Below are 19,721 nucleotides of genomic sequence, written 5' to 3'. Positions count from 1 at the left end.
TTTCTTGATGTTTCACTGTGTGTTCCTATCTGCTTCAGCATGAAAGACATTGAGTTAGTGGACGTGATTTGACGGAAAAAAGTTAGTGTGCTGCTCTGGGTGTGTTTGGTGCTGTGTCTTTAGAGGCTGCAGCGCCAAGAATAACCCCAACATTCAACGGCACTTTGCGACAAACTTATTTATTGCCTTGCTGAGTTTCTCCCCATTGAGACCGAACTGGTGAGGTGATCTCGCCAGCAGGACCAGCTCCTTGCAGATCGGGGCATCATTTAGGAAGGCTTCCCCTATCTCTAGGCACCCCTTTTCAGCCCCCAACCACTCTTCGCCCCCTCAACCTTACTTTCCTTTATTTTACCTGCCAGTATTCTTTCCTGTTCCATTTCTGCTCTAATTTCCTTTTCAAGTTCTCTCTCGCACATTCCATGCATCTCTCAGGGTTCTGCTGTTTTGAGCCCTCAATATGTGGCATAAGCCTCGCTTTTGTTTTTACCCAATGTTGCATGCTTATTGACCTTATGATCTGCCTTCTCTGCTGACCCCTACTGGCCATTCAACACACCTGCTAATACCTCCAGTATCTGCAATGGTTCACCCCACGAGGATGTGCATGCACCTTGGATGCCATTTTCGAGCTCTAACACCACTTGCGTTACATCAACTTTCTTGCCCATCATACCTTCATTGCAAGGAACTTGTGCTCAGCCAGCTCATGGTGTTTCTCGACCAATAATGTAATTGTGATTGTAAATAAATAGGAAGGAAGAAAAATGTTTATTTTGCTTCTGTGCCTTCAGATTTACTTAGTGAGCCACAGTCACAAAGCATTTGAGAAAAATTCACTAGAATTCTGTGCATCCTCACAGGACTCCACACAGGACATAAACCTCTTTATCACTTTTGTTATTGGTGTGACTATGCTTCTGCTTCTTGGGGAGACAACATCGAGCGGTTTGAATAATCTGCCTCACATGAACATTTACTTATTGTGTGCTTCCTGAGCATTTTTGCATTAATCCAAAGATCTTCAAAAACCTAATGAATCTTACAAGCTATTAATATTTCACTGATTTTGCTGATTTTCCGAGTGAGTTCAACTTCATATTTCTGACATGAAACTGCTACCTCAGGGTTTCATTTAATAATTGGGACAGCCAAATATGGCATGCAGCATCCAATTTCCAGCCTAACAACCAGATTTGTGAATAAATGATATTGCTCCATGGCTGAGACATGGAATCATACAAGCAGAGAATAGCGCAAACACACAGAAGTAATTAAACCAATTGGGCCTGTGTTATCGCTTTAAAAGAGCAGTTATTTTCTTTTGTTCTCCAAGAATTTTCCCAATTCTCTTTTGAAAGTTGTGATTGAATCTACTCCCACCACCCTTGTAGACAAAGCATTTCGGATCCTCCAAGTTCATTGAATGGTTTTGATCATTTAAACACAATTTTGAACAGCTCTATTTTATCTCCCATTCACTTGTTGTCCCACAAACTGAACAAATCCTATTTTTCTGTTCACTCCACCTGACAAAAGGCTTTCATCTTTGGTACCATTCTAGTAAATTTCCTTTGTACCCTCTTCAGGACCCCGACACCCGTCCTGAAATTGTATACAACATTCGGGCTGGGACCTAACGGGTGATCTGTAATGGTTTCCCATAACATAGAACATACAGTGCAGAAGTAGGCCATTCAGCCCATTGAGTCTGCACCGATCCACATTAAACTCTCACTTCCACCCTATCTGCATAACCCAGTAATCCCATCCAATCTTTTTCGACACTAAGGGCAATTTAGCATGGCCAATCCACCTAACCTGCACGTCTTTAGACTGTGGGAGGAAACCAGAGGACCCGGAGGAAACCTACGCAGACACGGGGAGAGTGTGCAAACTCCGCATAGGCAGTGACCCAGCGGGGAATCGAACCTGGGACCCTGGTGCTGGGAAGCCATAGTGCTATCCACTTGTGCTGCCCTATGCAGTTATATAGCAGTTATGCTTTTGTCCTTTTTCAAGCTAGGGTTTCCATATGTTTTTTTTAACCACCTTCATTGATTTATTGGTATTGCATGCCTAGGTCATTCATCTCCTGCTCCCTTTAAAAATGTACCATTCTGACCTCAATCTTCCTGCTAAAACATGCATTTCACAATTCTGGTAAATTTCATGCAACATATAAATGGACACACAGGTGGCATAGTGAGTTTGCGTTGCTGTCTCACAGCACTAGAAACCAGGTTTGATTCCGACCTTAGGTGACTGTCTGATCAGAGATGACACATTCTCCCCGTGTCTGCCCGGGTTTCCTCTGGGTGTTCAGTTTCCTCCCACCGTCCAAAGATGCGCAGTTAAGGGGGGTTGGACATGATCAATGCGAGAGATTATGGGGATAGGGCAGGGGAGTCAGTCGAGTGCTCTTTTGGAGAGTCAGTGGTGACTCGATGGACCAAAATGGTCTCCTTCTACACTGTGTAGGGATTCGATGGAAGATATATCTTCCCATTACACCAACCCATGTCCTTGTCAAGTCTTTGTAGTATTCTTGCTATTAACTATACATCCGAGTTTCTGTTATCCACAAGCTTTCAAATTGTGCTTTGTATACCTACGTCGCATGTCATGAATAAATATCAGAGCAGTGATCGTAATGCTGACCCCTGAGTGACAGCATCTCGTCCAGTCTGAAAATCCGCGTGGCATGTTGAGGTTGTGAATGAATAAAGTGGTACAAAGCTATTGCAGAGATGCACTAAAACAATGCTAGAAATGGTAGCACTTTAAAACAATTATTTTGCTGTTTTTGGATTTAAGAAATTTGCTTTCTTGCACATTGAAGAGAGAAACTGAAATAGGAATTACATCCACACTCCAGTTATAGAATATTGGAGTGTATAGTACAGGATAAAAACTTGGGAACATCCTGAATTAAGAACATAAAGAAATAGGAGGAGGAATATGGCATTTGGCCCCTCAATCCATTCAATAAGATCATGGTTGAACTCATTGTGGTCTTAACTCAAATTTCCTGCCTACCCTCCATAACCCTCAACTCCCTTTGTAGATTAAAAATCTGTTGAATTTAGCCATGAATAAATTCAATGAACCAGCCTCAACTGCTCATTATGGCATGAGTATTCCAAACGCTAATGATATTCCTCCTCCTCCTCCATCTTATTTTGAAACTGTGTCCCCTAATTCTAGTTTCCCCAACAAAGGGAAACATCCTCTCGGTATCTACCCTGTCAATTCCCCTCAGAACCTTGTATGTTTCAATACGATCACCTCACATTCTTCTAAACATAGATGAGTATAAGCCTAATCTGCTCAATATTTCTTCATGAGACAAACCCCTCATCCCAGAAATGAGCCTTGTGAATTTTCTCTGAATTGCTTCCGATGCAGGTCGCAAGCAAAGTGACCAAAACGTTTCGCAGCATCTGAAGTGTGGGCTCACCAATGTTGTGTGCAATTTTGAGAATTTGTCTTTCTGATTATTTTCTATACCCGCATGCTAACTTTTTGGAATTTATATACAAAGACACAGAGATCCCTCTATACTGCAGCATTATGTAGCCCCTCTCCATTTAAATGTTATCCTACTTTTCTTCCTACCAATGTGGACAACTTCACATTTTCCCACATCTGCAAAATGTTTGCCCACTCACGAAACCTATTGTATCCTTTTGAGACTCTTGGTATCCTCCCCAAATCTTGCATTTCCCACCTATCTTTGTATCGTCAGCACATTTGGCTACGATATACTTAGCCCCTTTGCAGAAGATATTGGGTGCGATCCATCGGCCGTGTTGTGCTCTTGCTCGAGCGCGGTGCGGCCGGTGAATCCAGAGAAAGGCCTCTCGCGGGCTTACAAACAGCATGACTCGCAGGATCCACCCATGTCCCATGGGGCGTCGGTGTCAGAATCCCGCCCACAAGGGCGGAACCAAACCGCCTATGCCAAAGTTGGTTTTAAAAATGACTGGCGAACTTGCACAATATCCACTGGCATCGCAGGATCCACCGGCCTCCCCAGCGTGGACCAGGCGGAACAGCACCCAGGAGGATCCCAGGAATGGTAGGCCTAACATACGATGAACGTCTGAGGATCGTGGGATTATATTCATTGGAGTTTAGGAGGTTGAGGGGAGATCTAATAGAAACGTACAAGATAATGAATGGCTTGGATAGGATGGACGTAGGGAAGTTGTTTCCATTAGCAGGGGAGACTAGGACGCGGGGGCACAGCCTTAGAATAAAAGGGAGTCACTTCAGAGATGAGGAGAAATTTCTTCAGCCAGAGAGTGGTAGGTCTGTGGAATTCATTGCCACAGAGGGCGGTGGAGGCCGGGACATTGAGTGTCTTTAAGACAGAAATTGATAAATTCTTGATTTCTCGAGGAATTAAGGGCTATGGGGAGAGAGCGGGTAAATGGAGTTGAAATCAACCATGATTGAATGGTGGAGTGGACTCGATGGGCCGAATGGCCTTACTTCCACTCCTATGTCTTATGGTATCCCGGGCTATAGGACATCCCCTGAGTGGCCATAGTCAATGTAGGGTGGCTCCCTGGCCTTCACCCTGGAACATGGGCACTTTGGTACTGCCCTGGCACTGCCAAGCTAGTAGGAGCATTGCTCAGATGCTAGGGTGGCAGTGCAATGGTGCCCAGGTGCCAGGGTGGCACTGCCAAGTGTCTGGGGGTGAGGGGGGCCATGCTCATGAAAGGAGTGTGGAGCGGGGTCTGATGAGTAGTGGGTATAGGGGCCTCCAGGAGGTTGGGGTGGGTGACAGGTCGGGGCCTGGAAGGGGAGGAGCCTGTAAGTAGGCATGGGGGGCCTGAACAAAGCCTGTGCCGATCATGCTGCCCGTCTAAACTAAAACCTTCTACACTTCCTGGGTCCGTATCCCTCTATTCCCATCCTATTCGTGTATTTGTCAAGATGCCCCTTAAATGTCACTATTGTCCCTGCTTCCACCACCACCTCCAGCAGTGAGTTCCAGGCACCCACTACCCTCTGTGTATAAAAAAAAAAAGTGCCTCGTACATCTCCTCTAAACCTTGCCCCCGGCACCTAAATCCTATGCCCCCTAGTAATTGACCCCGCTACCCTCGGGAATAGCCTCTGACTATCCACTCTGTCTATGCCCCTCATAATTTTGTAGACCTCTATCAGGTCGCCCCTCAACCTCCGTTGTTCCAGTGAGAACAAACTGAGTTTATTCAACCGCTTCTCATAACTAATGCCCTCCATACCGGGCAACATCCTGGTAAATCTTCTGCACCCTCTCGAAAGCCTCCACATCCTTCTGGTAGTGTGGCGACCATAATTGAACACTATACTCCAAGTGTGGCCTAACTAAGGTTCTATACAGCTGCAACATGAAGAGGGGGAACCCCAGGGACCCCATAGCAGAGTGCCCTCATTTGGAGGGTGTGGGGTAGTGCCCATGCGTGTGGGGGATATGGGGGGAAGGGAGGGGAGGAGACCCACACGCTTAACGACTTGGGCACACTTTCAAAATAGTGGCCTGATCTCTTGAGTTCAGCTCACCAGTGCAAAAATGAATTTTAAGTGTGCGTTAAACCGGTGAGAAACTCCTCGGGGCCCAAAATAGTGACAAAGTGTCATTGAATAGCGGTGGGGAGCTCTGGGGCAGAGCCGGCGGGAAACTCGCTGAAAAACCCACCACAAATTAACTTAGAAATTTTAGGTGAGAATCACGTCCATTACACAGATTGTAAATAGTTGAGATCCTGACTCTTAAGGTATTTCTCTAGCTCCAGAATTCCAACCTGAAAATAACCTGTTTATCCTGACTCTTGTTTCCTGCTAGTTAACCAATCCTCTATTTGTGCTAATATATTACCCCCAACACCATAAACTCTTACCTTGTAACTTTTTATGTGGCACCTTATTGAATGCCTTTTGGAAATCCAAATACACTGCATCTGTTGTTTCATCTTTACCATTCTACTTGTTGCATCCTTGAATAACACAATTAAATGTGTCAAACACTATTTCCCATTCGCAAAATCATGTTGACTCTGACTGTATTGTGATTTTCTAAATGTCCTGCTACTACCTCCATAATAAGGGTTTCTAATATTTTCCTGAAGATAGACATTAGACTAACTGGTCCAAACTTTCATGTTTTCTGTCTCCCTCGTTTCTTGAATGCTAATATTGCATTGATAGCTCTCCAATCCATTCCAGAGTCTAAGGAATTTTGGATGTACACTATCTCTGCAGTCCCTTCCATTAACAACACAGGATGCAGGCCATCAGATCCAAGGAATTTGTCAGCCTTAAGTGCCATTAGTATTCTCGATACTTTGCTCTCGTGATCCTGATTGCCTGAAGTTCCTCCCTCTCATTGGCCTTTCGATATTTCTAGTATTCTTGGGATACTTATTGAATCTTCTACTCTGCAGAGGAATGCAAAATGCATGTTCAAAACTTCTGCCATTTCCTTATTTACCATTATTAATTCCCCGTCTTACCCCCGATGTTCAATTTTCCTTTGTGTAAACTTTTGCTCTGGTTTTTTTATATTGCCAGTTTTCTCATCTCCAATTTCTCCCTCTTATTTTTTAGTCATCAATTGGTTTTTAAAACTTTCCCAATCCTCTGGCCTACCACTATTCTTTACAACATTGTAAACTTTTTTTTGATGCCACCTTAATATCCTTATTAGTCATGGCTGGTGCATCCTTTTAGTAGAGTCTTTCTCAATGGAATGCATTATTGTTGAGAGCTATGAAATTATTTCCTTAATGTCTGCCACTACTTCCCTGCTGTTACGACACCCTGCGCAAGTGCACGGTCAATCCAGCCCCATTTAACCAACACAAGTTAATTAACTAATAAGTCTTATAAAAATTACTTTGGCTCTTGGCTGACCAATAATTACAGTTGCCAGGTTTGCAAATGTAAACACAATTGCTGCTTATTTATAATGAAATTGGTTACCTATTAACTAATACCTAACTCCCACTGTAACTTGTCTCCCCACACCTCCCACACCCCCACCCTCTACACACAAGACAAACAAACACAGAGGGGTAGAAAGGGGTTACAAAAAAGTAAATGAAAGGAAAAAGAGGCTTTGCTTCAGATTATGCTTCCTTCCCACTTAAGCTTGCAGATTAACATCTTTGTTTTGCAGCCTGTGCTGATCTTTTCTGCAGTTTAAGATTAGAGTACTCTCAACTTTCCTGAAGAGGCAAGAATTTTTCTCATCTGACCTTACTCGAATTTGTGGTTTGTCTTCAGGCCTCTGTAGTTTCAAGAATCTGAACCAAGAATCTGAAACCCGCAGGCTTTCTGGAGAGTGAGAGAAACAGCCCTCACAGCAGCTTTTTTGGGGAGAGTTCACAGGTTCTTTCTAGAGAGTATTAGCTGGACCTTTTGCCTCCCATGCTGCCGGAATCGATCCTGAAACCTTCAAATCTCTGAGAACCATTTTAGTGGGATAAGATCCAATCACCACCTGTTACCAGGCAGAACACCGCCTTTTAGGTCAATTCATTGGCCGCCAGCCAAATCAATTCAACCGAATCCCAGCCCATCATTCCCACTGATGCCAGTCAGTCTACAACTCCTGTTTAAACTAGCACGGTGATCTCTCCTGCTCCTGGTTTCCTTTGCTTGAATTAAAGATCCAGACCCTGTGCCTTAAAGACACGTGTCCATTAATCATCTATGGATCAAAAACGTAATGGCAAAAATAAAAGAAAGGGGAAATAAGGGAATGAACAGGAATTAAACAAGAAGGACTCTTGCACTGCAGTCTTTTTGAATCTACGTACCCATTCTACTTCAGCCAGCTCTATCGTCATACCCTTAAATGAACTGAATGTTAAACTCTGTCATGTATGGTGATAAATGAAGAGTCTTAATAATCATTAATTAAATTTTTGATTTAGTTCTCAAACAGGAAAATGGAACAACACACCAAACGATCCCTGCAGTCTACTGAACGCAAAACATTGAAGTTATTGAATCAGATTCACAAGTGCAGGTTTGAACTTCAGTACAAGGCTGCGTGGGGTTCCGGCCAAGGCTGCGTGGGGTTCCGGCCAAGGCTGCGTGGGGTTCCGGCCAAGGCTGCGTGGGGTTCCGGCCAAGGCTGCGTGGGGTTCCGGCCAAGGCTGCGTGGGGTTCCGGCCAAGGCTGCGTGGGGTTCCGGCCAAGGCTGCGTGGGGTTCCGGCCAAGGCTGCGTGGGGTTCCGGCCAAGGCTGCGTGGGGTTCCGGCCAAGGCTGCGTGGGGTTCCGGCCAAGGCTGCGTGGGGTTCCGGCCAAGGCTGCGTGGGGTTCCGGCCAAGGCTGCGTGGGGTTCCGGCCAAGGCTGCGTGGGGTTCCGGCCAAGGCTGCGTGGGGTTCCGGCCAAGGCTGCGTGGGGTTCCGGCCAAGGCTGTGTAGGTTGATGAAAGGTATTTTTAATATACCTTCAGTAATTCTGAGTGCAAGTATAGATATAAGGAAAAAATACATTATTTACATTGAAAGGAATGTAATTGTGATTTAGATACAACTGGTGGTGAACGTTTTGTGTTTATTTACTTAGATGTGCTTTCTTCATCCTATTTAAGTTGTCAATAAATTATTTATTAATGAAGATATTTTAAAATGCCTCTTTTCATGTGTTTCCTGTATGATTGCTTTAGTCCGTTAAATTCAGAAAATCATGTACTACATAGAAAATAGATTGTTTTTACATGGTATTTAAATGCTTAGCTGATTTCTAATAGAATTAATTGGTGATGCAGAAACTTTGTGTAAATGTTAACTGGAGAAGTGAGGCAAGAGGGAGGGTTTCAGATTCAGGGGCACTGAACTGTTGTTGGCTAAAGGGAAATGTACAATATGTCTGTGGTATAACTAATTAGCTTGTTGAGCTGCAACCACAAATTATTCCATGGGCTTGTGATGTGGTTATGTTAAAGGTGGTATGATTTAAAAAATAAAGCCAGTTTTTAATATTGATGGTTACCAAATATTCTTAATATTCAAGGTTTCCAAATATTCAGGAATGATGAAGAAGGAAAATAAGGAAGGGACTATGTCTATTGAATAAGAATAATGTTCCATGTACCAAATAAAAAGCTAAATTAGATGTTTCTAGATGTATTTGGCTTCAGTTGTGACTCTAATGGTGTGTGTGGTGGAGGCAGATACAATTGGGGCTTTCCAAAGAGAATTTGACGAGCACATAGAGAGGAAATAATTGCAGTGCTACTGAACAAGGGAATGGGAAGGAACTGAGGCGTGAGATTGGCTGAATTGTTTTTGCAGAGCTGACATGACTGTTGTCCTTTGCTGGAACCATTCTATGGTTTCCAATCCTTGCGCTGCAAATGATTCCCCAAAGGGCTTAACCAATGTCATAGCCATTTTAAGCAATCTTGTCGAGACATATCTGATACGATTACTTCCTTTAGCTTTCTCTATCTGGCTGATTTTAATTTTCTTCCTCTGAGCCATTTTGTCACCCGAGATGATGGTGAACTTCATCAGACTCATCGTTATTTTGACACAAAAGTTCATACAAGGGTATGGAGCTAAGGCGGGTAAATGTGGGCAAGGTGCAGATCGGTCATGATCTGATTGAATGGCAGAGTTGCCTCCTCGTGTCCCTAAGTACCCATGTTCTAATGCCACTTGTGGATAGATTGACACCAATTTGATTGTCCTGGTTTTTAGAAGATATAAATTTGTTTGTGGAATCAAGATTTCTTCCTTTTTTACATACTGCTAATTACAAATGTAAAAATTTTGTTTGTTTCTAAAAGGTTGCAGAAATTGAACATGTTTGAGGAAACAGTTGTCCAGGAACTGAAGAACCTTGAGGAAGATGCACAATCCCTGAAGAACTTGGAGAAGGAAACTCTTGTATGTGGTAATTTCAATAATTGTGCACCCCCTTTATTTCCACGCATGACATAATAGAACATAGAACATAGAACAGTACAGCACAGAACAGGCCTTTCGGCCCTCAATGTTGTGCCGAGCCATGATCACCCTACTCAAACCCACGTATCCACCCTATACCCGTAACCCAACAACCCCCCCCTTAACCTTACTTTTATTAGGACACTACGGGCAATTTAGCATGGCCAATCCACCTAACCCGCACATCTTTGGACTGTGGGAGGAAACAGGAGCACCCGGAGGAAACCCACGCACACGGGGAGGACGTGCAGATTCCACACAGACAGTGACCCAGCCGGGAATCGAACCTGGGACCCTGGAGCTGTGAAGCATTTATGCTAACCACCATGCTACCCTGCTGCCCCGTAGCCCCATAATAAATATGTTTTATTTTTCTCCAAACAGAACTTTTGGAAACAGCAGTCTTTTAAGTTTTCACAGTTTTATGAAAACCAAAAGCAAAGGTAAGGTCATGTGTACTTGTTATTTTTTTCTCATTTTCTCTCTTTTTTCTCTGTTTATGCATCTCTCTTTCTTATAATAGCTTCCATTTATATAAATCTTTTAAATGCATTCTAATGTTCCCAAAGCATTTCATAGGTGGGACATTAGGCAAAAACAGCTAAATATAAAGACAGATTGTTCAGACAGGTAGATTTTAAAGGTTGTTTTAAAGGTGGAACAAGAGAATCCCAGAATTTGGTGCCTAGACCACATTATTGACCATAAATGGTGGGATGGAAGAGGGCAGGAATGTACAAGGGACTGGAATGGAGAAGAACAGAGTTGTGGGCTGGAAGAGCCTAAAGAAAGGGCTAGCTGGGCCATGAATGGATTTGATCAGAAAGATGAACATTTAAAATTTGACTATTTGGTGAAGCATGCAGGATTTATTTTCTTTCCTTTTAGAATACAAAAGGCCAAGAATTGAGCTTGAATACAAAAGGCCAAGAATTGAGCATATCACAAATTATTTTCTAACTTTAATAAATTTAATTTGAAACAACCATTTTAGCAGCGAGACAATAGTTGCATCTCAAATAATGTCTTCATAGTGCAGACAACTTATGATGAAGGATTGATCAAACCATTATCATGGGAATGAAACTGCTCGCTTTTGCCATCCTGTCATGGACATGAAATATAAAATGACAAAAGATTTTTTTCGTAGACAACAGTTAATTCTTCAGAATAACATGATAATATTTCACCAAAGTCATAGTCATTATCACACACAATCTATCTGATCCATCTTGTCCATGCTAGCTTTGCAGAACATTCCAGTCAGTCCCAATCCCCCGCTCTTGGGCCCACAGCCTTCAACTGCCCATCCATTTGCTTTTGAAATCATTGATCATCCCTGCTTTCAGCACCGTTATAGGGAGCAAGCCCAAACTATTACCAAGCAATGTGTTTTTAAAATGTTCTTCCACACATCCCTACTGTATCTTTTGCCCAAAACGCTCAATCCATGTCACCCAGTCTTTGTACTATCATTAAATGGGAGCATTTTGGCTTTGTCACCCTATCTCCTTTGCTCTAAGATCAGCCCCAGCTTCTCCAACCCAACCTTGTAGCTACACTGCATCCTGAAACCATTCTGCATCCATTCATGCTCATCCTTAGCATACGGTGACCAGAACTGGGTGCAATACTCCAGTTGTGACCTAACTAGAGCTTCATACAGATTCCACACAGCCACTCTATGTCCTGTTACAGTTGATTGATATCATTCTCAATGTTCGCTACAACTCCAGGTTTGGTATCATTGGTAAATTTTAATCATGCATCCAAGCATCGCAAATATCAAGTGTCACAAATAAGAGAAAGACCTGAGACCCAAGTCCATATTTTGTATTGCTATGCCCACTGATAACTATTGAATTAAAACTTGGGCTCACCAGAATTAATTCACCAATCTCTAATTCAAAGTTGCACTCCCTTTGGGTTGGCTCCCCACTGGTGATCAAACTATATTTTAAGAAGTTGAGTTACTTGCCTACTTCCTTCTCAAGATGGAAGAATCTCCAGAGAGATGAGACCAAATCTCAACAAGGGAAAGAATCGCCCAGAGGAATGGTTAAGATAATTTTGGAAGATATTTATGACATATGAGCTGTTTACAGAGCTTTGTTGAATAAAAAAGGGCAATTTATAGCACTGACCCAACCAGTCAGTGTCTGTTGTTATGTTCAAAGCAAGGTGCTCAAGTCCTTGAGTACATAAGCTTTGTTTTCTTTATTTGCTGTCAATTTTATTTGACTGAACTATTTGCTTCTTACTGATTTTTAAATTTTCCTTGCAACAGAATGAGCGCAGGGATCTTGTCCCCAGAAGATAAACAAGGGATATCCAAGGAAATGCAAGTTAAAACAACTCATAGAGGTATTTGTACTATAGCCTGTAAAGACTTGGGGTAGGATTTACTGTCTCGCCACACCAGGTGGGATAGTGGTGTGACACGCCCCCACTGGCAGCGGGATTCTCCATCCCGCCAGCCGGCCAGTGAAGTTTCCCATTGTGGGCAGCCCCATGCCATCGGGAAATCGCTGGGCATGGATGAGCTGCCGGTGCAACGTGGAATCCAGCCCTTGGACTGGTTGTAATTCCCAAATCACTGATCCATGTCTTTCCCAAGAGCAGCATTGAATTAAATTTTCTTATCACAATCTTCTAATTTATCTCATCCTTTCAACCAACCCCTCCACTTCACTATCATTTTTATCTGTTTTAACATGCATCAAAGTGAAATATATTGTGTCAAAAGTATGAGTAAAGTATTTGTGTGGAACAAAGGGTAAGCAAACTCGAGTCTGTTCTAAAATGTGGTGTGACCAATAAGGCTTTAATTTCCATTGAAATTGCATTACATAATGTTTAATATATAAACAGGCAATTTGACTAATTGGTAAATGCAAATAGTTTATGCTCCACACAAACCACCTTCCACCCCTCCTCTTCTAACCCTATCGGCATAACCTCCAATTCCATTCTCCATCATGCTGACTTTCCTTTAAATGCATCTTTGACATGTGCCTCATCTACCCCTTGTGTTGGCAAATTCCACACTCTGACTCATATCAGTAAATCAGTTTGCCCTGAATTCATCATTGAATTTGTCACTGACTGCTTATATTATAACCTCTAGTTTAGGTACCTTCCACATGTAGAACCGTCTGTACAGCTGCCCTGGAACCGTCTGTACAGCTGCCCTATCAAACCATGTCCTAACCTTAAAGATCTTGATCGGGTCGTCTGGCAGCCTTTTCTTTTCTGGAGAAAGGAAATCTAGTTTGGTCAATCTTTCCTGATTGTTTATTTCAGAGAGCCCTTGTAAATCCTATTTGCACGCTCCCCAACGCCTCTGTTTTTATAATGCAGAAGCGCTGGGTTCCAATGCCTGGCGACCAAGGTTTATAACAACAGTACTTTTTTCAGTACTCTGCACAGCTCTTACTTGTTTCTACTCTGCTGAGACTCTGGGGAGAATACTCTCATTTCTTTAAGTAGCTGTGTCACATGACCACTCAGTCTACATCTTCCCTGTTTTAAGTTCGGACAATCGGTGGGACAATCGGTGGTACAGTATGTGCAAACCAGATTACATACAGATTGAACAGGCTAACAATACATAACTATTTACACGGAATAAGATGGTGCATAGCCCATTGTGTCTCCTCTTTTCCTCCCCTAGCCCATGCCTATTTGTTGTTTTCTGACCCCGCCCCCTTAAAGGAGGAAACACAAAGGCCAATTGAAGACTTTTTTTTACATGCTCCTGGAACCCTGTGTTTGGTTTGGTCATAGGTCCTGAGTGTAGCCTTCCTTCAGTGCACGCAGTGGCTTATGGGCTCATTGAGTAGGCCATTGGTGGAGCATCCATTTCCAATGCTGTAGGAGGCCAGTGTTGTAGGGTGGATGGTTAGGGCCCTGGCATTTGCTGATGCTGATTCTGATACCGTAGGAGGTGATGCTGGTTGCATACATATTAGGCACTGTCTGAGGCTACCACCTAATTGTTCAGGGCATGGCTGTGTGCCACTGCTGACTTGCCTTTGCCATGTGTGGTCTGGATTCAGGTGTGAGGGTGGAAGGTGTGAGGTCTGTGAGCATTGTAATCATAGCGCATTTTCCTCCTTAATCGGCATTCCATGCGGGCACAACTTACATTGGTTTTGGGTTTGGGTGCAAAAGAGCCTTGGCAATAGGAATTGTGGTCTTGGAGGGCGTAGAGAATAGTAGTTGTGCTGACGAGGGCAGACCTTGTTTAGTGTGTTTCTCAGGTTGAGGAGTACAGCACAGTAATCTGAGAGATCCAGGGCATATTTATGTAGAAGATGCTGAGCTGAGTGTGCTGCTCAGTGCTTTGGTTGCTCTGGCTGAGCTCTAGTAACCTTGGGTGACTGACTGGTTACAATGTGGTTGGTGGCATGGGAAGATTGCTGTGGTTTTGATCTGTAGCATTTTGCAAAATTTGCCACGTTTCTTGCAGCGTTACCAAATGCCAAACATGCTGTTCTGTTGTGGGTGCGATGGCCCCACATTTTCGGCAGGATGTGGTCAGCACCGGGAAAACGTTTGTTTCCCACTTAAGTTCCTTGCTGCTTTTTTCAGACTGTTCATTTAGAATGCAGATGCTAATAGCTGTTTGCAGTGTTAAATCTTTCTGCTGCAGCAGTTGCATGTGGACCAGATGACTGTGAATCCCTTACCCTTTGGTTAGGGTGCCAATGATGCACGATCAATTATTGCGAAAGATTCTCTATAGAGAATAATCAAAGGCTTTATTAGACAGGATGTGTTCCCCAGCAGCTCGTAACAGAAAATGGCTGCAGCCGGGGATGAACACCTCTTTATACCATACACTGGGCGGAGCCAGCAGACACGGATTTACCCATGTATCTCTAATACCGTAGTACCTCCAACACAGGTACCGTAATACATATAATATGGTCTACCACAGTAACAATTACAACAAAGATATCAATCGATCGGGGTCCTTGATGGTCCTCTGCGAGTGTCGCTGCCTCGGTGGTGATGCAGGTGCCGACTCAGGCATTTCTGACTCCGGGAGTGTGCAGTACTCTGCTTCGTAACCTCCGGGTGGAACCAGTGGGAGGACAGATCCTCCTGGGGCGGGGGCTACGGTGAGGTGCGCTGGTGGGGAAGTGGGTGGTGCAGAGAAGAATGGTTCGGGTGGAGGGGTTGGTGAGGGGGCCGTGTGTGGGGATCCAGCGGGTGCCAGATTCCGGAGAGAGACCATGTCCTGGTGTCCGTTGGGGCGTGCCACGTAGGCGTACTGCGGGTTAGCATGAAGAAGGTGGACCCTCTCGACCAACGGGTCAGACTTATGGGTCCGCGCATCTCTGCGGAGCAGGACGGGTCCAGGAGCTGCCAGCCATGTAGGGAGTGATGTCCCGGAGGTGGACTTCCTGGGAAAAACAAGAAGACGTTCATGGGGGGTTTCATTAGTTGCGGTTCACAGGAGCGACCGTATGGAATGGAGTGCATCGCAGAGGATCTCCTACCAGCGAGAGACCGGGAGATTTCTAGACTGTAGGGCCAGCAGAACAACCTTCCAGACTATCCCGTTCTCCTTCTCCACCTGCCCGTTTCCCCGGGGGTTGCAGCTGGCCATCCTGCTTGAAGCAATGCCCTTGCTGAGCAGGAATTGACGCAGCTCGTCACTCATAAAGGAGGACCCCCTATCGTTGTGTACGTAGGTGGGGAAACCGAACAGTGTGACTATACTGTGGAGGACTTTAATGACGGTGGCAGCAGTCATGTCGGGACAGGGGATGGCAAATGGGAACCGGGAGAACTTATCAACCACGTTCAGAAAGTACGTGTTGCGGTTGGTGGAGGGGAGGGGCCTTTTGAAGTCTATACTGAGGCGCTCGGAGGAAGGAGGCCTTCACCAGGTGTGCTTTATTTGGCCGGTAGAAGTGCGGCTTGCACTCTGCGCAGATTTGGCAGTTTCTGGTGATGGTCCTGACCACCTCTATGGGGTTTTGATGAAGTGGAACAACCGGGTGATCCCCGGGTGGCAGAGGTCATCGTGTAGGGTCCTGACTCGGTCCACTTGTACGCTGGCACATGCACAGCGGGATAGGGCGGCAGGTGACTCGGTGAGCTTCCCGGGATGATACAAGATCTCATAATTGTAGGTGGAGAGCTCGATCCTCCACCTCAAGATTTTATCATTTTTGATCTTGCCCCGCTGTGTGTTATCAAACAAGAAGGCAACCAACCGTTGTTCAGTGAGGAGAGTGAATCTCCTGCCGGCCAGGTAATGCCTCCAATGCCGCACAGCTTCTACAATGGCTTGGGCCTCCTTTTTGACAGAGGAGTGTCGGATTTCAGAGGCATGGAGGGTGCGGAAAAAGGTCACTGGCCTGCCTGCCTAGTTGCGCGCCGTCCAAGATGGCCACCCCCATGGGTTGCACATGGCAGTCGGTGGACAAGATGGCGGCACCCACGGGCCACACATGGCTTGCGAGGGGGGAATGGCGATGGGACCGGGTTGCCGGATGTGCGGAGATGGCGACGGCTGACCGGCCTGGCATACCGCCACAAAGAGCCCCTTCTTACCGCATAATTTGCACGTTGCTGATCAGGCTGGGCAGCATTGCCGGGGTTTGGTCTGCCCACAAAAGTAGCATCTGGGCCACCCGGGGTTGACCGGCTGCCATGCGGCGCAGGCTTGCGGTGAATTGGAGGATGAGGTCGGGTTGGAAGCTGGTGGGGACCACGCTGTCCATGGGGATGCCGCGCTGCCCGGGGCGTACGCCTGGGCGTTACGGGAGGCCAACTCTAAAGAGTTTGTGCGTCTCCTAGCCACCTTGAGATCTAGTGTATCTCCTTCTAACAGCCGCTGGCGGATCTGTGTGGACAGCATGCCTGTGACGAAGGCGTCCCGAATTAAGAGTTCAGTGTGCTCGGTAGCCGAAACTTGTCGACAGTCGCAGTTCCTACCAAGGGCTAGCAGGGCGTGGTAGAAGTCATCCAGGGATTCCCCCGGGATTTGGCGTCTGGTGGCCAGAAGATGTCTCGCATATACTTGGTTCACCAGGCGAATATAATGCCCTTTCAGCAGTGCCATAGCTTCAGTGTAGTTAGGCGTGTCCCTGATGAGTGGAAAAATTTCGGGACTCACCCGCGAGTAGAGGATCTGTAATTTTTGGTCCTCCGTAGGTGGGTCTGTGTAGCTCTGGAAACAAGCCAGCCAGTGATCAAAGGTGGCCGAAGCGTTTGCCGCGTGGGGGCTCAGTTGCAGACGGTCCGGGTTGATGCAAAGCTCCATCTTTCAATATCTTGTCTAATAAATTGATGCACGATCAATTATTGCAAAAGCGAGAGTAGAGAATAATCGAAGGCTTTATTAGACCAGATGTGTTCCCCAGCAGCTCGTAACAGAAAATGGCTGCAGCCGGGGATGAACACCTCTTTGTACCATCCACTGGGCGGAGCCAGCAGACAGGGATTTACCCACTTATCAATTGTACAAAGACTAAGGTTGGATACAACTGTGGCTTTATTGCAGTAAGATGTGTGGCCTCCCACAGCAGCTGGCAAAATGGCTGTTGAATAGAGGACACGCATATTTATACTCCGACTGGGCAGAGCCAGCGGGCAGGGGCTACCGCCGAACCTATAGTACAGGTCCTACCTTACATCACCTAATACAGGTGTAACAGTGGTTTAACACATTCACCCCCTGTTAAAAATGAGTCTGGCGGGGTACAAAGAAAATTACAGCACAGGAACAGCCCCTTAAGCCCTCCCAGCCTGTGCTGATCAAGATCCTTTATCTAATCCTGTCGCCTATTTTCCAAGGATCTACTTCCCTCTGTTCCCCGCCCGTTCATATATCTGTCTCGATGCTTCTTAAATTATGCTCTCATGTCCGCCTCTACCACCTCCGCTGGCAAAGCGTTCCAGGCACCCACCACCCTCTGCGTAAAAAACTTTCCACGCACATCTCCCTTAAACTTTCCCCCTCTGACTTTGAAATCGTGACCCCTTGTAACTGACACCCCCACTCTTGGAAAAAGCTTGTTGCTATCCACCCTGTCCATACCTCTCATAATTTTGAGGACCGCAATCAGGTCCCTCCTCAACCTCTGTCTTTCCAACGAAAACAATCCTAATCTACTCAACCTTTCTTTATAGCTAGCACCCTCCATACCAGGCAACATCCTGGTGAACCTCCTCTGCACCCTCTCTAAAGCATCCACATCCTTCTGGTAATGTGACGACCAGAACTGTCGCCACAGGTCACCAATATCAGAAGGGATGGGGCCGTGAAGGGATCTAAACATGAGGATAACCATTTTACAATTGATATGTTGCTGGATCAGGTGCAATCGTAAATCAGCCAGCACCCCCACCTAAATGAAAATTGTGTGTTTAGAAACCACACAAACTTTCCATGTGTAATGTTTCAAAATGTTAAGCCTTTTCTAATTATGCATTTCCTTATTCTTCTGAACAGAACAAAGTGCAGCTGACCCGAATGAAGAATTGAATTGATTATTTTGGATAAGTGGAATTATCTTTTCTCAGTTTAAAAAAAAGAATATGGAAAATGGGTACCAGAAAATGTGGAGGTTTACATTATTCTCATGTTCTGAATGTTCAATAATAGCCATGAATGTTTCATTTTTGTTCATGTGAAATTATTTTCAAAAGTCTGAAAATACTATGTATGCATTATTTCTGTATTAAAATAATGCTCAAATACAAGAATAAATGCATATGAAGCAACATTACATTTGAATTTGAATTGTATTGAAAATAGATTTTAAACATGTTGGAGCTGTGGGCCGGATCTTGATACCTTTGGCCAGCTTTGCACCCAATCACTTACCCAACCATGCTGTCAGGGCACATTGTTTTAAAAAAGGAAGAATCTGATTGCCTTGCGGGGCAGGAGCAGTGGAGCAGCGATGATGGCACTGACACCGAAGAAGTTGTCTGTGCACGTTAAGAGCAGGAAGAAACCCGTCTGGAGATTCACCCTCCATCTCTCCAACCCACTAGAAGATGGGATCCTCAACTGCAGCAACGTTGAGCTGTTTCTGAGGGAGAAAGTTAAGGTCGGTCAGGGGCAGCACGGTAGCATTGTGGATAGCACAATCGCTTCACAGCTCCAGGGTCCCAGGTTCGATTCCGGCTTGGGTCACTGCCTGTGCGGAGTCTGCACATCCTCCCCGTGTGTGCGTGGGTTTCCTCCGGGTGCTCCGGTTTCCTCCCACAGTCCAAAAATGTGCAGGTTAGGTGGATTGGCCATGATAAATTACCCTTAGTGTCCAGAATTGCCCTTAGTGTTGGGTGGGATTATTGGGTATGGGGATAGCGTGGAGGTGTTAACCTTGGGTAGGGTGCTCTTTCCAGGAGCCGGTGCAGACTCGATGGGCCGAATGGCCTCCTTCTGCACTGTAAATTCTATGTAAATACTATGTAAAAGGCTGGAAACCTGGGCAACATCATCCAGATAGAGAGTATGAAAAAACAGATTACTGTCACCTTGGCCAAAATGTTCTCCAAACAATAGCTGAAAAACCTGACCAAAATGTTCTTGAAGAAGAACAATCTGCAAGACTGGCCACGGGGTCATCTCTTCTGATAAGGAAAGCTACAAACTCTGCTACTTCCAATTTGAGCAGGATGAAGAGGGAGTGTGAAACAGAGGATTGAAGAAGCTTTGCATCTGTGGGTCTAGGACTTGTGTATAAAAGTGTGGTGTTCAGAGAGCACCCATATATAAATAAATCCATAC

The 19,721-nt window shown here is 45.1% G+C and overlaps 1 protein-coding gene across 1 annotated transcript in view; it reads left to right on the top strand.

The window, feature by feature from the left end:
• sycp2l (synaptonemal complex protein 2-like) overlaps positions 1-18,706 on the top strand; it is a 210,125-nt gene extending 191,419 nt beyond the window's left edge. The window contains exons 32-36 of the mRNA XM_038796429.1: positions 7,935-8,029; positions 9,802-9,901; positions 10,346-10,404; positions 12,249-12,325; positions 18,435-18,706. Of these exons, the coding sequence (XP_038652357.1) occupies positions 7,935-8,029; positions 9,802-9,901; positions 10,346-10,404; positions 12,249-12,325; positions 18,435-18,472 (369 nt within the window). The 3' untranslated portion in view covers positions 18,473-18,706. The remainder of the gene's footprint in view (positions 1-7,934; positions 8,030-9,801; positions 9,902-10,345; positions 10,405-12,248; positions 12,326-18,434) is intronic.
• The last annotated feature ends 1,015 nt before the right edge of the window (positions 18,707-19,721 follow it).

Source organism: Scyliorhinus canicula, chromosome 5 (assembly GCF_902713615.1).
Source record: "Scyliorhinus canicula chromosome 5, sScyCan1.1, whole genome shotgun sequence".
NCBI classification, from domain to species: Eukaryota; Metazoa; Chordata; class Chondrichthyes; order Carcharhiniformes; family Scyliorhinidae; genus Scyliorhinus; species Scyliorhinus canicula.
Note: the sequence above shows the minus strand (reverse complement) of the source record. Positions and strands in the feature narration are given on the sequence as shown.